The sequence below is a fragment of the Cebus imitator genome, unplaced genomic scaffold (assembly GCF_001604975.1).
Source record: "Cebus imitator isolate Cc_AM_T3 unplaced genomic scaffold, Cebus_imitator-1.0 Scaffold40, whole genome shotgun sequence".
Classification (NCBI taxonomy): domain Eukaryota; kingdom Metazoa; phylum Chordata; class Mammalia; order Primates; family Cebidae; genus Cebus; species Cebus imitator.
The window spans coordinates 703,482-726,114 of record NW_016107355.1 but is presented as its reverse complement, the minus strand read 5'-3'; the positions used below and the strand labels follow the sequence as shown (position 1 = coordinate 726,114).

The window sequence follows — 22,633 nt, the reverse complement described above, 5'->3', positions numbered from 1 at the left end:
ATTTCCAGGAGAAAAATAACTCCAACTTCCTTTCTTATACCAGGAACCGGCAGTGTTAGTGGTTTTGTAAATGGGAGAATCCTTTCTATTGCAGAAATTGGGCCCACGGGATGCATGCAAGCTGAAACAAGCAGAACAACAGGGTTAATTAAGATCACTTTGCTGCTACGTTCTGCAATTTCATTACTCCTCCTAAAACACAAGGAGAGTCTCACAAATGGGCAACAGTGACTGTTGTTAGTATTCTGAGCCCTTCAGCAGAATATACCCTCTTTGGACTGCATTTATACCATAAGAATAATAAAAAATATATGCCTTACACATTTTAGTGGGCCGTTGTGAAGAGAAAATTAGATCGTGTATGGCAAGGAACTTCACAATGACAAGCTAATGTGATGTAATAATAATGTTAAAGATAATTATAGGAAACACATAGCACTTGATGTTTGCCAGGCACTGTTCTAAGCATTTACATTCATTATTTTATTTCGTTCTTATAGGAACCTTCCTTATGGGCTAGAAACTATTGTTATCTCTATTTTTTAGATGGAAAAACAGAGCCACAGAGAACTGAAGTAACTTGCCCAAGCCCAGACAGTAAGAATTGGTGCTAGGATTTGAACCCATGCAGTCTGGCTCCTCTTAATCAGTATGATAAGCAAAAAACAAAAACACAGACTTTTAAGTAAACCAGAAGACCAGCATTTGAATCCTGGCGTCACGGGCCGTATGACTATGGGCAGTCTTCTTAAGCAGCCTGAACTTCAGTTTGTTCATCTGCCAAATGAAGTTGGATAATAATATTTATTGATAGATGTTTGGTCAGGATTAAATAAGAAAACATGCAAAGCACAATGTTTAAGAGGAGGCACATAGTGTATTATTATGAGTTACTGTGGGTAAAATGGTGTATTAGTCTTGTCAGACTGCCATAGCAAAATACCCACAGACTGGCTGGCTTAAACAATAGAAATTTGTTTTCTCACAGTCCTGGAGGCTAGAAGTTCAAGATCAAGGTGCCAGCAAGGTTGGTTTCTGGCGAGGCCTCTCTTCCTGGCTTACAGGTGGCAGGCTTCTCACTGTGTTCTCTCACGGTCTCTGGCGTCTCTTCGTCTCTTTATAAAGACGACAGTCCTGTTGAATTAGAGCTCCACCCTTACAACTTAATGTAACCTTAATTACCTCCTTAATACAGTCACATTGGATGTTAGACCTTTAACATATAAATTTTGGGTGAATACAATTCAGTCCATCATGGGTGGGTAGCTGGGAAGTGAGGCATAGAAGGATAGAAGGGTTATTTTAATATCTAAGGTAGATTTTTTTTTAAAGACATCACTGCTGGAGGAAAAAGAAACCATCAGGTATTCATGATACATTTGTAGGTATACAATATATTTGGCCCTGTATGTCACAGAAAACATCTCCATACTATCTACTGTTGATCTTTCAGGTGAGCCAGAATTTAAATACATTGGGAATATGCATGGAAATGAGGCTGTTGGACGGGAACTGCTCATTTTCTTAGCCCAGTACCTATGCAATGAATACCAGAAGGGGAACGAGACAATTGTCAACCTGATCCACAGCACCCGCATTCACATCATGCCTTCCCTGAACCCAGATGGCTTTGAGAAGGCAGCGTCTCAGGTGAGTGCCAGGCAGCTCAGATCAGGCATGCTTTCTTCATTTTCGGTATGTTTGTACATACATGTTCATCTAAAAATTATGCCCTCTAACAAAGCGTACAGATGGTTCAGTGGAGTGCATAAGTGATGCATTCATTATTCAACTGACTGGTAAGAAAACAATACAGAATGAAAGGGATGATAGGCGAGTTTCTCTAGCGAAGACTGGGAATGAGAAATTGTGTTAAGAAGTTGATGTTCTAATAGTGTTTTGTTTTATTTTTCAATGAATTATTCATCCATTTTGTGACTAGGTAAGTTTTCTTTTTAAAAATCTACAAATATGAAAAATATCTACTGCTGTTTGTTGAAGAGTAACGCCATGAGTGTATCTGGGTGAGCCAGTGTCACAGCGCCCTCTACTGAATTCAAGGAAGAAATACTTTTGGCCAGAACAATGTTAAAAAACAAGCAAAAACCCTACCTCTTAACTAAAAATAATTTAATATATCCTTGCTGTTAGATAAGCTGGGAAGCAATGCCTTTTTAAGGGAAGATATATGGTGTGTGTTCCTATTTTATTGGGCAGGAGTGGGGAACATTATATTTATTGTTTTCTAGTTTAAAATAATTTTCTTAGTCTATGGGAACACATTCAAATTAATATTTAGTATGTTTATCTACAGTTAAAAAGATCCAGTGACATAGTGTGACATTTAAGAAACCCAGAGAATTTCTGTAAATAAATATAAAATTGATATGATTTCTAAAGTTATGAGAGAAAAATTCTAGTAATGTATAAATTAAATTATATAATAGTTAAGGTAATATTCAGAATTTTAAGGCACCTGGGCAACAGATTATCATTGCTCTTTTCTGTCTTGTTGATTTTTATCCCTCACAGTCTAAGGTATCTAAGCTTCCATGACTTAAAAAATGTGGGAAGTATGTCTATACCATGTGATATAATTTAACAGTAAAACAAGAAAAAACACGTTATAAAATAAAACAAATATCTTGGAAATCAATTAATTTTCCAGATTGCACCATTAGTTAAATGAAGAGTTTAAACTAGAAATTCCTCAAATCATATAACCCTAGAACTTTTGTTCTAGACTCATACTTTTTCATGAAGACCATAAGAGGGAGACATGTTATTAGTCTATAATGCATGGTAAATTCATTTTAAGCTTCTAATCTTTAGTTGTTTATTCTTCTGAATATTTAAAAAATAGGTTGCTGTGATTTACAGAGGCAATGAATATTTTACTTAAATCTAATTATAGAATGATGTACTTTGAAATAGGTCATTTATTACTAGTGAATATATATTGATTGTGCAATTTGATGATAAATATCTCTTAAGTATTATTGTTAACATTTAAAATATTACTTATTGAACATATTTTCAAAATACCTGTAACCAAGTACAGTCATGCCTCACTTAATAATGGGGAAGCGGGCCAGGCACAGTGGCTCACACCTGTAATCCCGGCACTTTGGGAGGCCGAGGTGGGTGGATCACCTGAGGTCAGGAGTTCGAGACCAGCCTGGCCAACATGGTGAAACCCCGTTTCTACTAAAATTATGAAAAAATTATCCCAGTGTAGTGTCAGGTGCCTGTAATCCCAGCTACTCAGGAGGCTGAGGCAGGTGAATCACTTGTACCTGGGAAGTGGAGGGTGCAGTGAGCTGAGATCACACCATTGCACCCCAACCTGGGCAAGAAAAGTGACACTCCATCTCAAAACAAAAAAAAAAAAGTAATGGGGAAGCATTCTGAGAAATGCAATGTTAGGTGATTTTGTCATTGTGTGAACATCCTAGAGTGCACCTAGATAAACCTGCATGGTGTAGCTTACTACACACCTAAGTTATGTGGTATAGCCTATTGCTCCTAGGCTACAAGTCTGTACTGAACACTGTAGGCAATCGTAACACACTAGTGTATCTAAACATAGAAAAGTTTCAGTGAAAATAGCATAAAAGATAAAACAGTACCTTTGGATAGGGCTCCTACAATGAATGGAGGCACGGGACTGGAGTTGCTCTGGGTGTCAGTGAGTGAGTGGTGAGTGGATGTGAAGGCCTAGGACATTACTGTACACTCATATAGAATTTATAAACATTGTGCACTCAGGCTACACTAAATGTATAAAAAATATTTTTCTTTCTTCAATAATAAACTAAGCTTACCTTACTGTAACATTTTTACTTTATAAACTTTTAAACTTTAAAAACCGTTTGGACTCTTTTTAAATAATACTTAGCTTGAAACACATAATACGTTGTACAGCTGTCCAAAACTCTTTTCTGTCTTTATATCCTTATTTTACAAGGTTTTTTTCTATTTTTAAAGTTTTTAGTGGTTTCTTAGTTTTTGAACTGTTTTGTTAAAAATAAGATGTAGGCTGTGTGCAGTGGCTCAATATCTGTAATCCCAGTGCTTTGGGAGGCCCAGAGGAGAGAATTGCTTGAGGCTAGGACGTTGAGACCAGCCTCAGCACCATAGCGAGATCTTATCTCTACCAAAAACAAAAAAATAAAAGATTTAGACAACCATGGTTGTCCTAGTGCTTTGGGAGGCCAAGGAGGGAGGATCACTTGAGCCCAGGAGTTTGAGCTTACAGTTGGCTGTGATTATGCCACTGTACCCCAGCCTGGACAACAGAGTAAGACCATGTCTCTTAGGAAAAAAAAAAGAAATCAACTAAGACACAAACATATGTATTAGCCTAGTCCTACACAGGGTCACGACCATCAAGATGTCACTAGGCAATAGGAATTTTTCACCTCCATTGTAATCTTATGGGATCACTGTTGTATAGTCTGTCAGTCGTGGTCAGAAATGTCATTATGCGGCTCATGACTGTACTTTAAATCTGATGCTTTTATGTTTATATCAGTACAGTAGTAAAAATGCTGTTATGTGAGGGCATTGTTGAAATAAATAATGTTAGTATGTTATTTTTAAGAACATTAATAGAGACCTTAAATAGAAAGTGACAATAATAATAAGCGACTGATGATTTTTCTCTTTATCTTTTTTTTTTTTTAGCCTGGTGAGCTCAAGGACTGGTTTGTGGGTCGAAGCAATGCCCAGGGAATAGATCTGAACCGGAACTTTCCAGACCTGGATAGGATAGTGTACGTGAATGAGAAAGAAGGTGGTCCAAATAATCATCTGTTGAAAAATATGAAGAAAATTGTGGATCAAAATACAAAGGTAGAGACCATGGATAGTCTTCTTGGGTTCATCTCTAGCCTAAGGAAATATGTTCTAATATCTTCATCATCATGAAGGACAGAGGAGTAACAGCACAGCTCATACGGGGTGGTTAACTCCGGCTTTTAAAAACGAGGCTGGAAGGGCTGGTGCAGTGAAACTAGTTCTGCCCTAGAATTGGGCTGGAGGTGGAGAGGATGGAAGCGCAGATATAGGGAGAAACCCAGTTGCAGATTTCGTAGAAAGTCACCATGGCCTTCTCAGAGACCCTTTATTAGCTCATCTGATCTGCTCCTCCTGCTGAATTTACACTGTTGCTCTTTTTCTCTTTTCCAGAACTTTCTCCTCCTTTGCTTTACAAAACTCTACTTTCTCCTACCTCTTCTATTACCTTTCAAATCACTACTTGTTTTTTTCCCCAGTTTCTTCTACCTGGGCTTAAATGCTGGACTTCTTCGGGATCTCACCTGATACCTGGAGAGCTTCCCTGGGCTTCCCTCCTTACCTGTACTTTCAGAGTCTTCTGTTCCACAAGTTCTCCCAGATCCGTACCTCTAACTCCAGACCTTCCACAGAGCTTTATTTCTCTGTTTTACTAGCTAACTTGGGTCCTTTTAACTGGTGAAACTCAGACCTCAAGCTCAGGTTGTCCAGAAACAAATATTTTCCCTTAGAACCACCATTCTTTCATTTATCCCAATCATGAAATCTTTTGATTTTTCTATCTCTGTCACTGCTCACCAGTTACCACCTTTCAGTGATTTGAGCTCTCTGATACCTCTTCCATTTCCCTTCCTCTGCAAACTCGTTCCCCTGCCTCAGCTCAGGCCCCCATGGTCTCCTGCTGTGACTGGTGCAGTGGCGTCCTATTTGTGTTTCATGTCCAGATTCTCCCAACTCTATCTTCACAAATTCTCAATCTGCGAGTGATCTTCACACACATATTATTGCCCTTTTGCTTAAAAAACCTTACCAGCTGTCCACTGTCCAGAGGATAAAGTGAAAATTCAGTGTGATGATTAAGCATGGAGACTCTAAAGGTAGAGATTTACCTTCGTGTAAATCATGGCTTCATACTTGCTGTGTGAACTTTGTAAAGTTATTTGACCTCTCTGTGTTTCAGCTTCTTTATCTGTCATATGAAAGTGATAATATCTACCTCATAGGATAAGGTTTGAATAAGTTAATACATATAAAGTACTTGAGGCCAGGACCTGGAACTTCTATTACCAGTTCATTGTAATTTTTTGGTACACTCTGTTGTGTAGCTCAGGGCTAGGTAGACACATTTACATATCCACTAAACATTTGGTGCGTCTTCGAACCAATATTATTGTCAATTACTTGGAGGAGAAATTGAGCCCATCTTGGAGGAAAGGTGAAGAACTGATGTTAGAAGCCCTCTGTTCCTTCTCTATTGTTCTGGCCATTTTCGCTCTTGTGTGTCCACTATGTTTAGTATCTTTCCTAAAGGAGAGCTCACAAAGTATAATGTCTCCATTTTATTCTAGTTTCAGGGTCAATCCAGTGTCCCTTGGGCCTTGGAAGCTGCCAGCTGGTTTATTCCTTAACCTGGCTTTGATACCCTGTAGACTCCAGTCATACCAACTTCTTTGTGCTCCCAAACATACAATTTTCTAACAATTTTATGTCTTCAGATGAGTTGCTGCTCTAACTGTCTAGAATTCCCTTCTCTTTCCTTCCATAACACTCCCTCTGTGAAGTCATCCTCTACTCTTCAAGACGGAGTTTTTTTTATATGTTCTTCATCTATACTTCCAGAATGGGCTTATTGTTACATCCAGATTTATTTATGTTATTTGTTTGTATAGCTGTTTTCCTCTTTGATTCTAGATTTTGATCCCTTGATTGTAGGAATTATGATTAATGTTTGGGTATGACCCACAGTAGGCTGAGGGCTTTTTATGAATAAACACATTCCAGCTCAGCAGCAAATCACAATATCTGAAAAAGAGAGCCACTGCAAGTCAGCAGCCAGGGATCCAGACAGGTGTTCATCATGGGATTGGGATGCTGGATAAAGGATCCAGGAGACAGGGAGTCTTAGATTATTGGTCTAAACTTTTAAAAACTTTCCTGTGGGCTGGGTGTGGTGGCTCACGCCTATAATCCCAGCACTCCATGAGGCCGAGGTGGGTGGATCCATGAGGTCAGGAGTTCGAGAGCAGCCTGGCCAATATGGTGAAACTCCTTCTCTACTAAAAATACAAAAATTAGCCAGGCGTGGTGGTGCACACCTCTCGTCCCAGTTACTCAGGAGGCTGAGGCAGGATAATCGCTTGAATCTGGAAGGTGGAGGTTGCAGTGAGCAGAGATCAGGACACTGCCCTCCAGCCTGGTGACAGAGCAAGACTCTGTCTAAAAAAAAAAACAAACAAAAAACTCTCCTGCCTATATATAGGATTCATTCTAGAAACATGGGGTGAGCCTACAGGTGGTTGCTGGTCTTGTTAGCAGTGGCAAATCCCTACAAGTCTGCAGCAACCTCAATTCTTGCCTCCTCAGAAGAAAGAATTCAACCAAGAGGCATAAGGCAGAGTGAGAGACTGAAGCAAGCTTTACAACAGGAGTGAAAGTTTATTACAAAGTTTAGGGCATGAATGAAAGGAAGGGAAGTACACTTGGAAGAGGGCCAGGCAGGCAACTTGAGAGATCAAGTGCACTGTTTGACCTTTGACTTGGGGTTTTATAGATTGGCATGCTTCCGAGGGAGCAGGGGCTTGTGTCCCTTTTCCCCTGATTCTTCCCTTGGGGTGGGCTGTCCACATGCACAGTGGCCTTCGAGCACTTGGGAGGCACTGTATTCACAGGGTGTTTACTGAAGTTGTATGCATGCTCACTTGAGTTTGCTGTTCCTGCAAAGTCACATATCACTTAATCCCTGCCATTTTGCCTCTTAGTATGCTTGAGCCTACTTGCCCAATTCCTGCAACCTTATCAGGAAGCTGATCACCAGTTTTAGACCTTTCTATTTATTGGGAGAGTGCCTTTCCCTGGTACCTGCTGCAACCAGTGATTATGTTAGAGAGGCAGTTTAGCAACTGCCTGACCATCACCTGAAGATTGCCTGACATTCCTGGTGGTTGGAGGGCCTTCTCTTGCCCTGCTCTTGTCTGACTAGCTACCTAACGTAACATTTCCCCTCTCAAGAGTCCAAGACCTCAATTCTTTGGGGAAAATGGATAAAGGTAATTCTTCTGTTACTGCTTCCTGCTGACAGAGGGGTGGTGGTGGTGGTTTTCTGGCTCATTACCTCTTGCTAGATATCAGGGTAGGATGGTTCCATGAGTTGGCTGAAAACAGTATCCAGTCAGGCCTACTGGAGACAAGTGTGGGATTTTGCCTCTGTCATGTCTCGTTGATGGGAAGTCTAAGTGTCCTCTGTAGAAGAGTGACTCTTGAATACTGAGAGGATGGTATCTCTCACTGAAGATCATCTGGAGCTTGATGGCCTGAAGGCAAGAGGAGTCAAATTAGTTTATTAGATTTAGAAGAATGTCAAAATGAAATAAGAAGGTGAGGACAGCTCCAAAAAAATCCCAAGACTGCCAACATACTCAGGTAACTGGTAGCTATCCTCATGCCTGTTAAGACTTGGGTGGATGGGGTTGCCAGCCAATTCCAATATGTTCCCAGAATTTGAATATTGATTCAGATTTTTACATTACCCATTCCTTTTGTTTCTTCTGAGCTGCAGCCAGAGATCACTGGTTGTGTCACAGGAATAAACAGGGTTAGTCTAAATTGCAGACAAAAACTCAAAAACAAACAGGAATAAACAGGGTTAGTCTAAATTGTAGACAAAAACTCAAAAACAAGTGATAAGAATGGAATATAATAAAAGTTATTGAATTGTAATCTAGTATGCTCTTGAAACATAACTTTTCTCTCTCCGTCCCTCATTTTTATTAAAAACAAATCATGACAGGACTGATTTGTTTTCAAAATAAGCTTTAATCCTATTATACTTGGCCTGATTATTTGCATAAAGCACAGCAAGAATAATTATTTGCCATATAGGCCTCTTTTTAAATTGGTTTTGATGAAACTTCATTCCATAAGGAATCTCAGATAAGACTTTTAAAATGCCTTGAACCCAGCCATGGATTTGTGCCATCAAATAACTTTATGAGTTGGGTAAATTCCTTTCCTCTTGAGGTCCCAAGATAACCTGGGGCTCCTAGGCTTGTCAGAAAGCGACATTCTTTACCCCCCATAGGTTAGGAACCCTGTACAGGGACTGTGTAGACAAGGTATGAGGACAGTTTTCCTAAGGGGTTTTTATTGGCTCTACAAGTCAAATTTGATTCTTTAATGGAAAGAATGCCATTCCAGTCCAACCTTTGGTAAAATAACCAGTTTCTCCAATTGTGCCCTGTTGCAAAAGAAAACAGATTATCACTGCACTTATGCAAATAACTATATTGCCATAAGTTAAAAATACTCACAAATAGTTTACAAATTCTGGAGAAATCAGGTTGAGAGAAATATGCTCCAAATTTTGTTTACAGAGTACTTAGTTTTAAAAGCTGTAAATAGCTCCAAAGAAAGTTTTCTTGACTTTGAAAAACAAAGGATCATTAATAGTTTTAAACAAAAACTCATGAAAGAATTATTTTACTTTTCTTTTAGTTCAGTTCATGCAGTTAACTTCTGTTCTGCCTGATATTCATGAACATTTCAGCTCTCCATGAGATTCCTGAAAGTTCTTTCTCTATTCTAATGTTACAATCTTTAAAGTTATGAGCAACCTGCATTCAAGAGTACCTGTCAGACTCTTATAGCTGATTATAAAAGCCACCTTTTAAAGAGGATTAAAACAAGACAACAATTGTCTGTGAATGAGAAAAAGTCTTAGGGCAGCCACAGTCAAAGACACAGTTGGCAAAAAATTTTTTTATCTCTGTTGCACACAATTATGTAGCATAACAATTTTAATTATTACTGATAAGTTATATCAGAATTATAGTTTTGCATAATTTGGAACACATACAAATAATACACTTATGAAGAGCAGATCAGTGCTTTACTAAAACTCTGTTGTACATTTCAATTTATGTAAAAATTGAATAGTACTCCTTTAACTTTAGCCAATATGATTATGCACAGAATTTTTTTACATGATTAATCTTTCACAAACATTCCATGACATGCTCAAACCTTCAGCTTTATCCTATCTAATTAAAAAAAAATCCTTTAACTCTCTAAACTAGGCCAAAAAAAAAAAAAAAATCCACATTTCCATACCTTCTTTAATCTTTTACTAAAAGCACATTGTACTTTCCTTACATGCCTTGCATGTAAAAGTGTTTTTTCAGTAGTCTCAAGAGCATGTTACACTGTTAACTCTTGGAAACTTTTACTTTTGGTGAAAAACTTGCTAAGTAAGTGATTCTGTTTATACACTAGGTTTGGAGCTTAGGATATCAGATAGAAATGCAGATAAGGTTTGACTTTTTCCAAGATACAGGGGTCATGGCTAACTATATATAACATGGTGTGTCCCCAGGCCTTATGTAGCTTTAAAGGCAGGAAGTTGTACAGTTAAGAGTCAGAGTGGCAGTTTGTGAAGCATTCAGTAGACTAATAACCTTTAAAACTGTATAACTTTTTTTTTTAAAAAAATAAATTCCATTTCACAAATCTTTTCACAACTAACAGACCATCTGTGACATGGTTGGACTTTCTAATTTGTCCTAAACATCTCTCTTTTTAAACAACCAGTCATTTTACTTTAGGACAAGAATTTACCATACAAGATCCTTTCTCATATAAAACTTCTGTTTTTTATAACTTTACTTACCAAAAATACCTCTTTCTCTTTATAACCTTTGAATTAGATTAAAGTCATTTTCTTTTTGTTAGGAAGTTAAGGTTTGTACTGCATGTTGCTGTGTGAGGATTGTGAAGGGGGAGCAGAGAAGAAGGAGGTTATCTGCATACTGTAGAAGTTATCCCCCCTCAAGAGATTGCTCAGTTAGATTTTTGCTGGGGATTGTCTAAATAAATGTGGGCTATTTCTATACCACTGAGGTAGGACTGACTAGGTCGAAGTTATTGGTTAAAGATTTGGGTAACTTGCCAGGAGAAATAGAGCTATTAGAGGGAAAGATGAATTTAGAGGTTGGGTAAATATTAATCAGGCACCCATCTTGGAAAGCACATTTTTACCTAAAAGAGTGTGAATCTTTTCTTTTGGAGAGAGGAGGTGCCATTTGCCCCAATTACCTGGCAGAATTTGAAGAATAGTTGCTCAGAGAAGGAGATTAGTACAGACTCAGCTGCTTTTAAACCCCAAAGGGAAATTGATAATTTTACTTGCCACCTCCAAGAGGTGGCAGTAACCTCTTGGAGGTGGCAAGTAAAATGATCAGTTTTACTCCTCCAGGAGTTTCTCTTGGCTTTGTCTTGTCAATGAGGAAGTCTGATTTGGAAGCCAGCCAGAGCAAAGAGCCCCTTCAGCTCAAGGCCGTTAGGGGTTGGGATTCTGTCCCAGAGCCCGTTGGCCCTCAGGGCATCCCATTTCCAGTAGCTGAGCTTGCGGCAGAGGGGGCAAGCTCTGCTAGGCTTCCTCTCATTTGTCCCATTGGGGCAGTTTGCCATCCAGTGGCCTGGCTTCCCACATCAATGGCAGTTACCTGAAGGAGTGTTTTTAGGGCAACCTGAATGGGGGCTGGAGAGCTAATAAAGTAGCCAATAGTTGGGTGTGCCTCTTGTTTCTGCATTTTTTCCTTCTCCTTAGCTCTATCCTCCTTATCCTGCTCTCAGTTATGAAAGGCTGAGGAGGCTGATTTGAGGATTTCCTGCATAAGGGCACGGGGTGCCAAGGCTGACTTTTTATTTTTTTTTTGAGACGGAGTTTCGCTCTTGTTCCCCAGGCTGGAGTGCAGTGGCACAATCTCGGCTCACCGCAACCTCCGCCTCCTGGGTTCAGGCAATTCTCCTGCCTCAGCCTCCTGAATAGCTGGGATTGCAGGCATGCGCCACCATGCCCAGCTGATTTTTTGTATTTTTAGTAGAGACGGGGTTTCACTATGTTGACCAGGATGGTCTCGATCTCTTGACCTCGTGATCCACCCGCCTGGGCCTTCCAAAGTGCTGGGATTACAGGCGTGAGCCACCGCGCCCGGCCCAAGGCTGACTTTTGTATTTTCTCCCAGTTTATTTTTAGGCCCAACAGTATTTTTGTTTGTTTATTTGTTTGCTTTGTTTTAAGGTTTGGGGAAGTCAGACTTCCCCCAGTTTGGGGATGCATATGAGAGGCATGTCCTGTAGTATAGAGACATGGTTAGCCATCTGCAAAGAGGGAACAGAGGAGAAAAAAAAGGAAAAAGGAAAACAGGCATCACCTCTTACTTTCCTGTTATCCATAATAGGCATCTCCTATTCATCCTTAGTGTTCTGGAATGAACCAGTCTTACCGTGTACCCGTAACCTTGGTCCCATCTCATCACAATTACCCACTTGAGAACAGAGGAGATACTGGAGTAGAGTGGGCCCCCTGTTCATCTTTGGGGCTCTGGAACAACTATTCTTATGGTGCACCCCTAACCTTTTCTTCATCTCTGTTCTAAAGGTCCTGTGTTAGCCTGGGATGACCAACCTGCACCTTTGTGCTGTGGGTCTCTTGCACCTGTGGCCTTGGTTCAGCCTTGGTCCTTGTCTCCATGACCTTATGGTGACTCTCGCTTAGAGGATTGCAGCAACAAAATGATTATCTCTTTTCTCAGATTTCCTTCCCATGCTCTTTAAGTAGATGAGAAGCCTGTTTTTCAGCTAACTGCCACAAGGGGGCTGGATTTCCCCACCTTCAAATATGACCTTGAAGGTCTTGGTGCATGTTAAGAAGGGCATGGAAATGATTAGAGAAATGGAGGCTATGGGAGGAAGTAAGATGAAGACTCATGAAAATCCCGCATATGCTAGTGAAATGGCAACATTTATTTGCCCTCTTGACATAAAGTAGAAACCTCTGGAGGATTTGCGGCTTGAGGTAAGATCTCACAAATGGCAAAGGAAGAATTTTCCCTCCTTTCAAAGGGGTGCTAACTCAAAGAAAGCAAGTAAGTGAGACCCTTAAAGGGACACACTGAGGCCCTATGCCGGCAGACAAAGTGCTTCAAAAGCCACTGGAAAACTTAACCCTGGAGCGTAACAGGGACAACAAGTATACGGTAAGTCATGAGGGCTGAGATTCCAATTTGTATCTGTTCTGGCAATGTGCCACCAGACAGGGGAAGAGTTGGAGGTCATCTGAGCTGGTAGGGTAAGAACAGGTATAAATCTCAGGGGATATCTGCGAGGGAGCCTGTGTCTTTGCTGCTGCACAAATGCAGCCAGAGCCATGGGCACACGAATAACGAGGATGTGTGTTTAAGAAGTAACATGGCTTGGGAAGTGAAAGCAAACAAGAGACAGACTTGTTCCTGAGGCAGAGGGTCTAGCTGGTGCACAAGGCCATTGGAGAATACAAAAGAGAATAGGAGGTGAATAGGTAGAGAAAAAAGGAGAATAGCACTGCAGGTTTTGGGGAAAGAGCTGACTTTCTTTGAAAAAGCAGAGGAAACCCCAGACATTGCACAGTGTTAGGCTTTAGTTCTACCACTCTTGTGAGCCTCCTGTCCAGGAGGGCCATTAGTGTCTCAGTTTTACTCAGTGTTAACTCCACGTTCCTTCCACCCCTATGAGCCACCCACTGGGGTGAACTGAGAGATCCGCTGGGGGGAGCAGAGCCACTGTGTCTGAGAAGAATTGTTCTAGGGGTTGGTCAGTAAGCAGGAGAGCAAAAAGAGAGAAGGAAACCACATACAGGGGTTGAATCCCTCCAGGCGAAGAAGGTGAGAGATGGAGGTCTTTTACCACGGGGAAACGTATCCAAGTCCTGTGGCACCGAAGTATGTTACCAGTGACGAATCCATATGGGTTGGCAGCAACCTCAATTCTTGCTTCCTCAGAAGAAAGAATTAAACTGAGAGACATAAGGCCAAGTGAGAGACTGAGGCAGGTTTTAGAGCAGGAATGAAAGTTTATTAAAAAGCTTTGGAGCAGGAATAAAAGAAAGTAAAGTCCACTTGGGAGGGAGCCAAGCGGGCAACTTGAGAGATCAAGTGCCCAGTTTGACCTTTTGACTTGGGGTTTTATAGGTTGGTATGCTTCTGGCGGATTGTCTTCATTTTCCCCTGATTCTTCCCTTGGGGCGCTGCCTCCATGTGCATGCGCAGTGTGTTTACTGCAGTTGTGCGCATGCTTACTTGGGGCGTTCTTCCCTTACCAGTCCAATGTTGCCAGAGGAAGGTCATATACGAGTTAGACTCCGCCATTTTGCCTCTTAGTGTACATGCTTGAGCCCACTCACCCAACTCCTGAGATCTTATTGGGAAGCTGCTGATCACCAGTTTCAAGTTTTTTAATCTGTTGGGAGACAGCCTGTTCCTGGTGCCTGCTGCAACCAATTATTATTTTAGAGAGGCAGTTTAACAACCGCCTGCCCATCACCTGATGGTTGCCTGACATTCCTGGTGTTGGGGAAGGGCCCTCTCCTGCCCTGCTCACGTCTGACTCTCCACCTACTGCAACAGTCTGAGACAAAGGCTACCAAAGGCTGAGGATACTGGCAGAACCTGATAAGCGAGTGACTTAAGCTTTCCTGCTTCTGAGTCATGGATACACGTCACTGTCTCAGCCTGAAAATTATCTTTCGTGGGAGAGGGAGAGAAGGAAAGGCGGCAGGCTGGGGCAACCCCGGGTGAAAGAAGGCAGTCCTGTGTGATGAACCGTGAGGGATGAGACAGAAATGGAAAACTTCTGGAAGCTGAGTCTTCATATTAGCCTACGAGCTTTCCCCATTGCTGGCATTGACGTGCCTGTGCTGTCTTTGTTAAATCTGAGAAATGAAGAAAATAATTCCTTCCACCTATCATAGAAAAATGGTGAAATAAACTCACACTGACAGGTACTGGACTGTCAACTTTGTGCAAGCCCCATTATTACTAGCCAGCAGCACTACCTTCTCCTTCCCCAGCTGAACCTGAATATTCGCATAATCTCTATATTAGATGTTTTTGTATTTCTAGCTTAGGCAATACTTATTTAAAAGAGGTATGTTCATGGTACTACTTTTTAATAAAAGCTTTTACTTAAAAAACTCAATGTGACTTCTTTTCATAAACGTAAATTAAAGAAAAATACATGAAAATTAAAGACTAGTTCCTTTTTGGAACATAAGCAAGATTTGTTTGCTTTACACTAAATCTTTAATAAACCTACTTCATAATCACGGGGTGATATTGCCTGGGTCTGGTTCATCACCTTTTTCCATTTTTGTCCATAAGTGTGAGACAGTGTTTTGACCCAGCCTGGTACAAAAGATAAAGTAGGCATTTCATTAATGTTATTAGACATTCCTCTTCCCTCTTCCCCTTCTCAGCCTAATATCTGTATCTATATCCCTTACTGATATTCTTAAATGTCAAGGTTTGTTCTTTTGTTTGGTGGACTGGAGAATCAGGGCTTAGAAATGCAGATTCCTCCTTTGTATAGTGTTGAAAAAAAAATCATATTCCCATGTAAGCTGATCCAAGAGGCCTGGAGTGTGTGTGCTGCAGGAGGGGTGGTGGGAAGGAACTTCATTTTTACAAAGCCCTCCAGATGCTGGAGGTACCTGAGACACATCCACTAGCTTGAGCTCCATGCTCTCCTTGTTCTTCTGAACGTCTCTGAATAAAAGCTCTCTCTTGCTTTCCCAGGGTTCTTTCTCTAAGTCGTTTGTCATCTGCTCTTGAGCTCTTCAGCCTGGTCACCTCCACTGTTATCTGGGCTCAGTACATGAGCCTTGGTCTGAAAGCAGAGTCAATTAAAATGTACCCTGCCATTTATTAAGTTTACCCTGCCTTTAATAGCTAGAGTTGTGAAGAAAACTGAGTAAATATCGCTTCAACATAATTGAAGAACCAAAGACATCTAATTATAGAGCATCATATTTAAGCTGTATTTGTAATCTTTAAAAGGAAAGTTTAAAGAAAGGCCATGGTTTTTTCTGGTTTCTATTAAAGGCTCAATTTTAGGGGTACTCCAAAGTCATCTCTGTGGATCAGTTAAATATATAATTACAATACACAGGGGTTCAGCATTTAGTCAGCCTAAAAGATTCCATTAATAGTCAAAGGGAAACTTAGTTTAATTTATCAAATTTTAGAAGTTACTGCTTGCTTTTCAACATACTGGTAACATGCATATAAACAATAGTGTATGAGGTAAGAACTAGCAATAGGCTAAACCTGACAGCTTCACACAACTTTGTGTATTTAGGACTGCGTCTTTCAATTTGTTTCAAAAACAGTTTTTTAAAAGTTTTCTTATGGCAAAATTAATATTTTATTATAAAAATTAAAACAAATACAAACAAGGAGAAAGAATTATCCATTACCTTACAAGCTTCAGTGAGCATCTTTCACGTTTTGGTAGGTATCTTTCAGAATTACTTTTTATGGCTGTATCACGTTATAAATATATGGTGCATACTGTGCAAGCCATTCTGAACACTTTTAGGGTAATAATAAAGACAGGGACACAGTCTGTCTTGACAAGGTTTTGCCTCCTAACTTCCACTAAAACCAGTCCTTTCTCCCAGAGAGTATTTTCCTTACCCGCAACAGATGGACCACAGGTACTCCTAAGTTCTCTATTTTTACTACTCTTTTCTCTCTTCTTCCCCTATCCCAATTCATCCCTAGACTTGGTGAAGTTCCACCCCCTTCCTGAAGTTCTCAATGATTCGCCAAATCATGGTGATTTTTGCCTCTTCTAAACTTCTTGAAATATTAATATCTGTCAATATCTGTCATTGGGTTAGAGAAAATAAAGGGAATGAGAAATGTACAAGAAAGGGAAGGACTGAAAATAAATTCAGTAGTAAAAGGAAAACTTTTGAACAGAATATTATAGAAGAGTGTGTTAAACTCATCTCAGTATTAATGTCATGTTAGCAATTGGGCATAAAAACATAAATTCACTTAAAAAAGCAAGTGCATTAAATTATATTTTGATTTCATCTTCCATGTTAGTTATTTTAGGTTGATTGAAATCAAAATATAGTAAAAGTGTATTTCAGATCCTTGTGGAAAGAATGCATTATTGAATACATGGAATTGAGACAAATCCATCTCATAAATACCAGCATAGATCAAAATAAATTATAGACACCACAATTTAAGTTTAATTAGTATGAAACTAGAAAATTTGGTAAGTATATAATATTTAGAGGGGAATAGAACTTTCTAAATTTCTTGTATAGACACTAGCACATGGGGATCACTTAATATTTATTGAACAAAGGTATGAAATGGAAAAGCAAAGAAACCATAAGAAAAAGATCAATAGCTTTGACATTATGTGCTTAACGTAAATATCTTAATGTTCTGTGTTTCAATTACAAAATTTGAAAGGCACATGACACACTTGGAAAATATTTATAGCGTATAGTAGCTAATTTTTTTAGCTGAATAACTTTCGCAAGTCAGTAGGAAAAGCTGTGCATTTCAATAGAAAAATTAAACTGTATAAATATGTCACAAGAATAAATATAAGAGGTCACTAAATATAAAAAAACTGTTCTAGTTTTATTAGTTAATTAAAATAATGCAAACTTTAAAAATTCTATTTGTCATTAATCAAAGTGACACACTTTAAAACACATAATAATTCCATTGTTCTTAAAAAGATTAGCCAAAGAAGGTTTATTATACTGTTGCTGGTTATATTTCTGTACCTTATAGGAATGCAGTTTGGAGTACATTTTTCAATGTAAACAGTTTTAGATAATATAAATTTTAACCTAAACATTTTTAGCTAAAAATGTGCTTAGCTTTTGGTTAAATCATTCAATTTCTAGGGATTTCTCTAAGGAATTTGCACAAATGGTAGCTACAAAGGCATTCACAGTGTTTTTATTTATTTATTTATTTTGAGATGGAGTTTCGCTCTTGTTACCCAGGTTGGAGTGCAATGGCGCGATCTCGGCTCACTGCAACCTCTCCCTCCTGGGTTCAAGCAATTCTCCTGTCTCAGTCTCCCGAGTAGCTGGGACTACAGGCGTGCGCCACCATGCCCAGCTAATTTTTTTGTATTTTTGGTAGAGATGGGATTTCACCATGTTGACCAGGGTGGTCTCGATTTCTTGACCTTGTGATCTACCCGCTTTGGCCTCCCAAAGTGCTGGGATTATAGGCGTAAGCCACCGTGCCTGGCCTTATTTTTTAAAATATAAACAACACAGTATCACCACTTGCAGATTACTAGTACTAGTGTAGTGGCTGTGGAACCGGACTGGCTGGGCTTGAGTCCAGCCTCTGCCACTCCCAGCTGAAGGGCCTCATGCTGTTCCCTAACTTCTCTATATCTCAGTTTACTCATCTGTAAGATGGGGGAAAATGTAGTCCCTATTTCACAGAGTGAATGGGAGAATTCAGTGCCTCACACAGAAAGTGTTTAATAAGTATTAGCTATCATTTTATTAGTATTTAAGAATGGTATATCCGGACATTGTCTACCACTCAGCCATTATACTATTATTTTAGAAGGGTATTATATAACATGAAAAGGTATTCATTATCTGTTGTCAAGCAAAAAAAACAGTATGTATCTAAAATGGTATATAAATGACCACATTTAAAAATTGTATGAATACATTGTGAAAAGACTGATAAAGAGATATATACAAATGTTAGTAGTGGGTATCTTTAGGTGGCAAAATTATGGGTAATTTAAATTTTCTTCTTTGTTCTTGTCCATCTGCTCTACATTTTCTACAATGAACTTTTTTTTTTTTTTAGCAAAAATAAGATATACCAACCAAATGAAAAATAACAAAAACAACCTCCTACTCTAAATCACGCTTTTCCACAGTTAAGAGTAGCTTATGTGAAAACAGGATAATTTCAATAGACTAAAACTGATACACTAAAAACAACTTGAGCCTTATGGTTTCACAGACTGGATATGAACTCTTAGCTGTATGAACTTAGATATGCTATTTAACACACTCAACTCTCAGATTCCTCTTTACAAAATGGGTATGAATATCTTTGCATATCCAACGCGAATGTTTTGAAGTGCAATAAAATAGTTCATGTGAGAGCTATTCATAAACTGAGAAGAGCTATACAAATACAATATCTTCTTATAACCATCAAACTCTACTGATGCCATTAAATTTTTAGTCCCAAAGAACAGCACAGATTACATAGCCAGTAAAACCTTTTCTTTTCATCAAAGATGTACTTAGGGTTTGAGAGTCTTCCTAGTTGCTATTAAAAACTCATTGCATGAAAGTATCCAGCTTTTGGGTCCACATTATTTCTTTGGTATATATTTCTTTTTTCCTTTGTTTTGGTTCCAAGATATGAGGGGCAGTGAATCATTCTAAAGACTTAACATGAATTCCTGAAACTTGCCTTTATTTTAAAATTTAAGATGACCATTCCAAAGTAAACATATTTTACAGTCCACTCTGAAAGAGACTCAAACTAATATTCCTTTATAGGAACAATGTTTGAAGTAGTTGAGGGGAGTTGGGAAAACAGTAAGCAAAATTTGGAAATAAACTTTACCACATGTTTGAACCACTACAGAGGACAAATCTGTTTTGCGGTTCAACTATTTTCTTTTCTCCTTGCCGTATCCATAACTATTCATAATAATAATGTTTGAACCACTACAGATCAGACAAACATATCCCAAAATTTGTGAGTTGCATCCCGGTTTTTGAGTTATAAAGGGAAAAAAACTGGCAGCTCACAAAAACAAAGCTTTGAAAGAAATTTAAACATTATTGAAATATTTTTTATTATAAATTTGAGAAAGTTAGACATGAGGAATGCTGCTCTTATGGGAACTTTTATTTTTTCTATGAAGACAACTGCAAAGTAGTTAAAATATGACCAGCTTTCAGTTTACTCCCTTACATTTCCTATGTCTTTTCTGTCAAGTGATCATACCAATGATTTATAATTTATAATCCTTTTAATCTCTCATCTGTACAGCTTGCTCCTGAGACCAAGGCTGTCATTCACTGGATTATGGATATTCCTTTTGTACTCTCTGCCAATCTCCATGGTGGAGACCTTGTGGCCAATTATCCATATGATGAGACGCGGAGTGGTAGGTATTCTTCCTGCTTCTTTAATTGGCTCAAAGTTTATAATACTGTACAAGGGTTTATAGGATGATTTCTGTAATATTCTTTTAAGAAACTGGTCATTACATGTTTTTGCCTGTTGAAATAAATATGTTTAACAGAAACCTCTCCTCATCATTTCATATGGTGTTGGCATATCTACTTGGCAGAAAAGGACTCACTTTTTCAATAGTTTAGGTGAAGGGAAACATGATCTTGATGGAGTACCTAACCAACAGAAAGGGAAAAAATACAAGGCATAAACTTGGGTTACTCCTGGACACTGATAAAGTGGAGTGATTACAGAAGTTGTGTAGGTTCATGTAGAAGATGGCTTAAACATGGCGGCAGCCTCTTGGTGCTTGATTAGGGCCCACGTGGATCTCTACATGTGTCTTACTGTGTTTGCACAGTTTTGCATTTGGAACTGTTTCTGGTGGTTCAGGGAGGGGAAGCGGTGCTTTGGCTTTCTCTAACTAGTTTCAGTTAAGCTTCAGATGAAGCAAGCTTTAGCCAGATAGATATTTTCAACTTGATATTTGTTGCTCCAGGGAATTTCCTGCTTTGCATCCATGCTCAGAGGCCTTTGGAAAGTTAGCTTTTTGTGTGTGTGTGTAAACACAGGATGATTATTTTTTTAAAAAAAATTTTAGATTCAGGGATATGTGTATAAGTTTGCTACATGGATATATTACATAATGGTGAGGTTTGGGTTTCCAGTGTACCCATCACCAAAAGAGTGAACCCAATAGGTAATTTTTCACCCCTCACCTCCTGCCATCGTCACCCATTTTGGAGTCCCCAGGGTCTATCATTTCCACCTTTATGTCCATGTACACCGTTGTTTAGCTTCCACTTATAAATAAGAATATGTGGTATTTGATTTATGTTTCTGAATTATTTCACTTTGGATAATGGCCTCCAGCTCCATGCATGTTGTTGCAAAATATATGATTTCATTCTTTTATGTGGCTGCATAGTATTGCACAGTGTATATGTACCACATTTTCTTTATCCAATCAACCATTGATGGACAATTAGGTTGATTCCGTACTCTGCTTTTGTGAGTAGTGCTGCCATAAACATATGAGTGCCCGTGTCTTCTTTACATAATGATTATTTTCCTTTGGATAGATAGTAGTGGGATTACTGTGTTGAATGATAGTTCTGATTTTAGTTCTTTGAGAAATCTCCGTACTGTCTCTCATAGAAGTTGTACTAATTTACACTTCCACCAACAGTGGTGGGAATCCATGGCAATATCTGTTGCTTTTTGACTTTTTAATAGCCATTCTGAGTGATGTAATATGATATTGTGGTTTTAATTTGCATTTCTCTGATGATTAGTGATGTTGAGCATTTTTTCCCAATTATTTTGGCTGCTTGTATGTCTTCTTTTGAGAAATATCTGTTCTTGTCCTTTGCCCACTTTTTAATGGGGTTGTTGGGTTGATAATTTTAGATATTGAAAACTGAGTGGTGAAGAACATCTTTGGCGAAATAATATTGTTAAGTAAATTTAGAGATTTTTGTGGTTTGTTGATAATTGGGAAACTTATAGGCCTCCATAATTTATAATGCCTGAATAAGAATACACTGTATCAAAATATGTTATTTATTTCTATAATACATTCAGTAGATTTAAAAAATCTAAAACTGACAGCTCAATCCAAGATGGCCATTTAGGAACACCTCAGGATTGCAGCTCCCAGTGAAAGTGCAGAGGGTGAGTGGACACCGCATTTTTATTGTCCACAGACTAGGAAGTTCCCGGGGGGAGGAGCTCCACAGGTCACCAGCGTGGGTGCTTCAGCCAGCATGGCTGTGCTGGCCGTCGTTGGCACCCCGGAGCAGCGGTTCTCCGTACAAAATACACCGGTCTGGGTGCCCTTTTGGCTGGCGATTGGAGCCACGGGAAGTCGCCCATTTGTCTGTTTAAAAAGGGGACTGAGCAGGGAAACAGGACAGTAGATTCCAGGGCAAAAAAAAAAAAAAGGTCACCACAAACCTCAGTGCCACTGTTTAAGCCAGCGCAGTGAGTGGCCGCAGGGGAAAACAAACAGACCCCGGCGCCTCTTCAACAGGCGACTGGAACACCAACTCTAAAAAGGCTCTGAGGCAGGGAGCCAGTCGATCAGGCTCGGCTGGTCCCACCCCCACAAAAGAATGGCAATCAGAAACTCTGGATTGAGAGTTTCACAGCAAGTGCAGCTGAACCCGGGACGGTCCAGCTCTTGGGGGAGGGGCGTCCGCCATTACCGAGGCAGCCCGCCTCGACGGAGGTAGTTGGCCAATGCTGAGGCAGCCCGTCGTTGCCAAGGCAACCCGCCATTGCTGAGGCGGCCCGCCATTGCCAAGGCAACCCGCCACAGCAGAGAGACTCTGCCTCAACAGAGGCGGGCCACCATCGCCAAAGCAGTTCTAACTACACCCATATAAACAGGACTGCAAGGAAGTTCACTTGGCAGCTGGGCGGAGCCCACAGCAGCTCAGCAAAGCTGCTATAGGCCGACAGTGACTAGGCTGCCTCCTTGCTGGGCAGGGCAGCTCTGAAGGAAAAAAAAAGAAGGCAGCAGCATAACGGAA

At 39.6% G+C, this 22,633-nt stretch overlaps 1 protein-coding gene across 1 annotated transcript in view; it reads left to right on the top strand.

Annotated features, from left to right (window-relative positions):
• Nucleotides 1-22,633, top strand: part of CPE (carboxypeptidase E) — a 133,987-nt gene that overhangs the window by 93,474 nt on the left and 17,880 nt on the right. Inside the window, exons 2-4 of the mRNA XM_017525957.1 lie at nucleotides 1,454-1,650; nucleotides 4,687-4,854; nucleotides 19,914-20,031. Of these exons, the coding sequence (XP_017381446.1) occupies nucleotides 1,454-1,650; nucleotides 4,687-4,854; nucleotides 19,914-20,031 (483 nt within the window). The remainder of the gene's footprint in view (nucleotides 1-1,453; nucleotides 1,651-4,686; nucleotides 4,855-19,913; nucleotides 20,032-22,633) is intronic.